At 35.6% G+C, this 4876-nt stretch overlaps 1 protein-coding gene across 1 annotated transcript; it reads left to right on the forward strand.

The window, feature by feature from the left end:
* The first annotated feature begins 7 nt into the window (after positions 1 to 7).
* Positions 8 to 1119, forward strand: LOC142544958 (glucose-6-phosphate isomerase 1, chloroplastic-like). Its single transcript, XM_075651958.1, has 3 exons — positions 8 to 114; positions 516 to 582; positions 684 to 1119. The coding sequence occupies exons 1-3, from the start codon at positions 26 to 28 to the stop codon at positions 813 to 815; spliced, it is 288 nt and encodes a 95-aa protein (XP_075508073.1). The 5' UTR covers positions 8 to 25; the 3' UTR covers positions 816 to 1119.
* The last annotated feature ends 3757 nt before the right edge of the window (positions 1120 to 4876 follow it).

Raw genomic sequence — 4876 nt, forward strand, 5'->3', positions numbered from 1 at the left:
CATAAATTGTCTGATTGCTTGTGACATGTCTGCAGGGGTGGAAGCTGGCAAGAAGGCAGCTGGAGAAATTTTAGCTCTTCAAAAGCGGGTTCTTGTGGTACTGAATAAAGCTAGGTATGCTTACAATGTTTTTGCTGGAGAACATATGGGTATATGTTGGATCCAAAGGACAAACAGCAGCAAAATCTTAGATAAACAAATGTTGAGCCATAAGCACCTGAGGAAAGTCTAAACCTTAAAGACTAACCAGTTAGGGTGGAAAACCGCTCAAATTTATCAGCCACTTCATGAATATTTGTGGAAGCGTTATAAGATCACAACAAAATGCTAATGAAATCTACACTGAGTGGAAAAACTTGCTTTGTTTAAATTAAAACAAAGTTCGGATTGGCTTCTTAACGAGTCACATCCATTTAGTTCTTCTGAACCTAGGTGTACAGAAAGATTCTGTTTTTCTTATTCTGTATTATCCTTCTAAACCCTGATATTTTCTCAAATTCTGTTCATTCTCTCAGCTGTAAAGAACCGGTTGAACCATTAACTCTCGAAGAAATAGCGGAACTCTGTCATGCCTCTGATGATGTATGTATTCTACTTGCTGTTTGATTTGAGCGCTTCCCTCATTCTACGAATGTGTGTATAATTTAGTTTGTTGAAGATTCTTTTTTACTTCTTGGTGACAGATTGAAATGATTTATAAGATCATCACGCACATGGCTGCAAATGACAGAGCTCTCATTGTTGAAGGTAGTTGTGGTTCACCGAGAAGCATCAAGGTTTTCTTGGGGGAGTGCAATGTTGATGAGATGTACTAGTAAGAGTAGTTCAAAAACGTGTTTCCTCATCAATAAGGTGAATTTATACTGTTTTTTCCATCAATGATCATGGCCTTTGGTGACACTAGCTGGATCCTTATTCGATCAAGGAATAAGAATCATCTTCGAAACTATCTCGTGCCTTAAATTTGTGTTGTATTTATATACCTCGTTATCTATTTTCTAAGGAGGTGTCTTTTGGTAGTCTTCTCAAACCGTCCTAAGTTTTTGTCTCAAAAAACATGATGCGAGAATAATTGTAATCTTCTTTGAAAGAGAATCTTCTCCTTCACACTTCCAGTTTTTTTGATTCCATTTTCTTTTTTTTAAAAAAAATCTTTTTTCTAATCCCATTTCCACTAGTTTGATTGTAATGTGTGTTAAAAAATTAAAATGAACATTGCACGGGAGCCCAAATAAAAGCATCAAGAAAAATGGTGTTCCTGGGGTTCTACTTGGAGGAATATGTTCTGATTATTGCTCCATTTGAAATGTGAATTTTTTTTATTTTTTTTAGGACTCATAACTGTTATCTTTTGAGTACCTATTGAGGAAAATTTTGGTTTTAATGTAGTAGTCTGTAAATCAAGCTATACGAAATTGAGAAAATGTTGGTAGGAAAAATCATGTGTGCTTATTTCACCAACTCCGATACTAAGGAAATTGAACTGTGAATTATAATTGGAATTGTCTTTTTATATATTAAAAAAAAAAACTGAATGGAAATTGGTTTTTGGTTTCAGTTTTAAATTTCGAATAAATTCATTTAGGTTGATTACGTATCTTTCATATCAATAAATAAACCAAAAAAAAATTCAAAGAAGATTTTCGATCCTTCAGTTATATCTTCCATTGGAACCGTCGGAGTAATACTAAAAATTGGCTTCTTATTTGTTTAAATTTGGTCTTTTTTCTTTCAAAAACAAATAAATTATAAAATGTTTTCTGAATCATGGATATTTTAGGAATAATTATTTATTTATTTTTATAAAATAATGAAAGAATTGTTATTTGCGTTCTAAAAACTATTAATAACGTTATATCTTAACTTTTTATTTTAATTAATAAATGTTATGTTGTTATATCCCATAAATTTGATGATAAGAAATAATGATTTATTGTATTAGATCAAATTGTCTTTACATGTGTTATAGTTACTAGGCCATTCTATTGAAGGTTCAAAAGAAGTCATTCAACTAATCTCAAGATGCAAAGATATCTAACTATTATAGTCTTAGCAGTAAGGGTGCTCATCGATCGGTTCGATTCGGTTTTGAAAATGTATAATCCGACTTGTTTTCCTTCGATTCGATTTTTTAACAAAATGGTTTAGTTTTTTTAATTCAATTTATTAGGATTTGATTTGTTTAAATTATTAATTAAAATATAATATATTATTTTTTAGTTAGTTTTTATGTAAAACTCTAAAAAATAAAGTTTAATTAACTAAATCAATAATAATCAACTAAAAATTAACAAAAATATTCTTAATTCACTAAATCTCATAAAATATATAATCTAAATAAAATTATTAATTTAATTGAATTTTGGTTCTTTCGGTCGGTTCGATTTTGCAAATAAAATCTGAAACTGAATCATATAAACTTTGGTTTTAATATTTATATCCGAACTTAAAAATTCAGTTTTTGTTGAAGTTCTGTTTTCGATTTCTTCAGTTTGGATTTACGATTCGGTTTTAATCGAAGTTGGAATACCCCTACTTAGTAGCATATTTGATCAAGTCTCTGGCAAAAGTGTAACGCCCCAGATTCGACGACTGTCCTCACTGTATCAAGATGAGTCTTTCCAGCATGCTTATGTCCTCACTCACACGCACCCTAGGAAACTTCCCAGGAGGTCACCTATAATGGCCAAAAAATTCGTGTTTGAAAATTTGCGGAAAAATTAAAATTTTTTTTTTTAAAATAATTAAGATGCCTCATTCACAAAATAAACTGATAAATCCAGTTTAATGTTTAAAAATAGCAGCGGAAGAAATTATTGCTCACAAAATAACAAGTAAAGTAATCCAACAACTGATAAAAAAAATGTTTGAGCATAAAAAAAATGGCAAGTGCTGTAAATGAGGTCCTCGGGTTCCACTACTGCCGACCCAAGCTAGCTCACTGATCCCCGCCCTCGACCCCGACATCATCAGCACCTACAACAATCAAGTCTAGTGAGCCTAAAGACTCAGCATGCATATACCGTAAATAACGAGTAAATAATATAGTAAAATTGCATGAGAGTAAAAATATCATACAGCAATTATAATATGTGCATAACTGACTGAAAATCATAAGTGAAATGTTTGCTCCATAGAGCCCTGTAATGAAATAGCATGTAATAATTTTCTGGTGAGATTATGGTCTACGCAAGTGGCCCCTGCACTGAACTGAATTGAACTGACAGGTAACTGGCGACCGGGTGAAGTAATGAACGTCTGATCAAACTAATGCCACAGTATACTGGGTGAAACTGAACTCAACTGACCGGTAACTGGCGACCGGATAATACAATGCTCCCATGATAGTGAAATGACCACAAGCAATATCGCATAAATCTCAAAAATGAATATTTTATATTTTTATGCACGTAATATAATTAAATGGCATAATGAAATATCCTGTATTATTTTACCACATGGATTGGATCGTTCCCAGGCTCGCTGCGACCTAAATTTATCATGAAAAATATTCAAATGATTTTCTTGACCAAACTTTGTAATTGAATCAAAAAACGAGACAATTACACCCAACGAACTCATATTTAATCATGACTCCGTGCCAACTCGAACCAACACCGAACCCTCATTTAGTCATGATTAAAATACACTTAATATGATGAAGTAATGCTCCAAAAATGATAAGGGCCGGAATTTTGGTGAATGGAGGCCAAAACATGAAACGCTCTTTCGAGAGTCAATTTGGCACATCGCACCGAAATTTCTCGTACGCCATCAAAAATGATCCGAATCACGAACGGCCAAAAACATGACCTTCCCAACTTGATGAGGCACTGTCCAGTCCAAGGCCATAGGCTAAAAGCCAACCAAGAACTCAAACGAGCCACTGAACCGAAGCAGCAAGTTGCTGTCACAAAAATACAGCAGCTGTGCTTTGGTTTCCTTGCGTCGTTTGCGAGGATAATAGCCATTGGGGCTTGAACCACCGATCAGAACCTCTTACCAACATCCTAAGGAATGATTTGAACCATGGATAAGGGCCCTAGGCCAGCCACAATTCGAATCACACCAGAAACCAAACCATACGTCCCAACCAAGCACTAATTCTGAGCGTGGGATGTTGCCGTGGTTCTTGCTGTCATGGACCATTCCAGTGGCCATTTGGTTGACCATGGCATGATCTAGACATCCAGAGTTAGGGTGTGAACCATAGCTAAGGGCCATAGGCCAATCAAGATCCACACCATTCCACAAAACTCGAAACACACTTGCTGTAAAATGAGAAGGGCCGAAAGGGGAAGGGGCTGTTCTTGTGTTTTGATTTAAAATAGATGCAACCATGGACCAAGCCTCAAAAGAGCGACTTGGTCACGTCTTAGACATGCTAGGGAAGTGTTCTAACCATTGATATAGGCCCCTAAGGCAGCCAAGATCAGACACTTCCCCTTGACAGCAACATGACAGAAAATCGAACACAATATGACACTCATGGGGAAGTTGCTGTCATTTCTGGATTCCAGTGGGTATGGGGCTAGAACCAATGGACAAATGTGTTCCTAACATGTCCTAGTACATGTCTAAATGCAGCTTAGGGAGCCTGGACACGAGCCATCCACCTGAAACACCAAAAATAAGTGAACCGTGAGTAGCACAAGGAAGGGCCGAAAATTTGCATCTTGGATTTCGAAATGTTTTGTCATGTATTTCGGTTTTGGTTGAAAGATCATGATCATGTAGTGTTTAAACATCATAATACGACTTGATTGAAGAGCAAAGAAGAACATATACATGCCTGGTTTCGTTTTGAAAAGAAAACGAACGAAACGCAACGACGCGGCGCGGAGGAGACGGAGCGTTTTCTTTCTTGCTTGCTACT

The sequence above is a fragment of the Primulina tabacum genome, chromosome 5, assembly GCF_025594145.1.
Source record: "Primulina tabacum isolate GXHZ01 chromosome 5, ASM2559414v2, whole genome shotgun sequence".
NCBI lineage: Eukaryota > Viridiplantae > Streptophyta > Magnoliopsida > Lamiales > Gesneriaceae > Primulina > Primulina tabacum.

Bases quoted from the DNA above. Each gene is read 5' to 3' on its own strand.
- LOC142544958 (XM_075651958.1), top strand. From the start codon at position 26: ATGTCTGCAGGGGTGGAAGCTGGCAAGAAGGCAGCTGGAGAAATTTTA. The intron at 115-515 runs GTATGCTTACAA...TCATTCTCTCAG, and splicing joins GTGGTACTGAATAAAGCTAG to CTGTAAAGAACCGGTTGAAC. The intron at 583-683 runs GTATGTATTCTA...TCTTGGTGACAG, and splicing joins TCTGTCATGCCTCTGATGAT to ATTGAAATGATTTATAAGAT.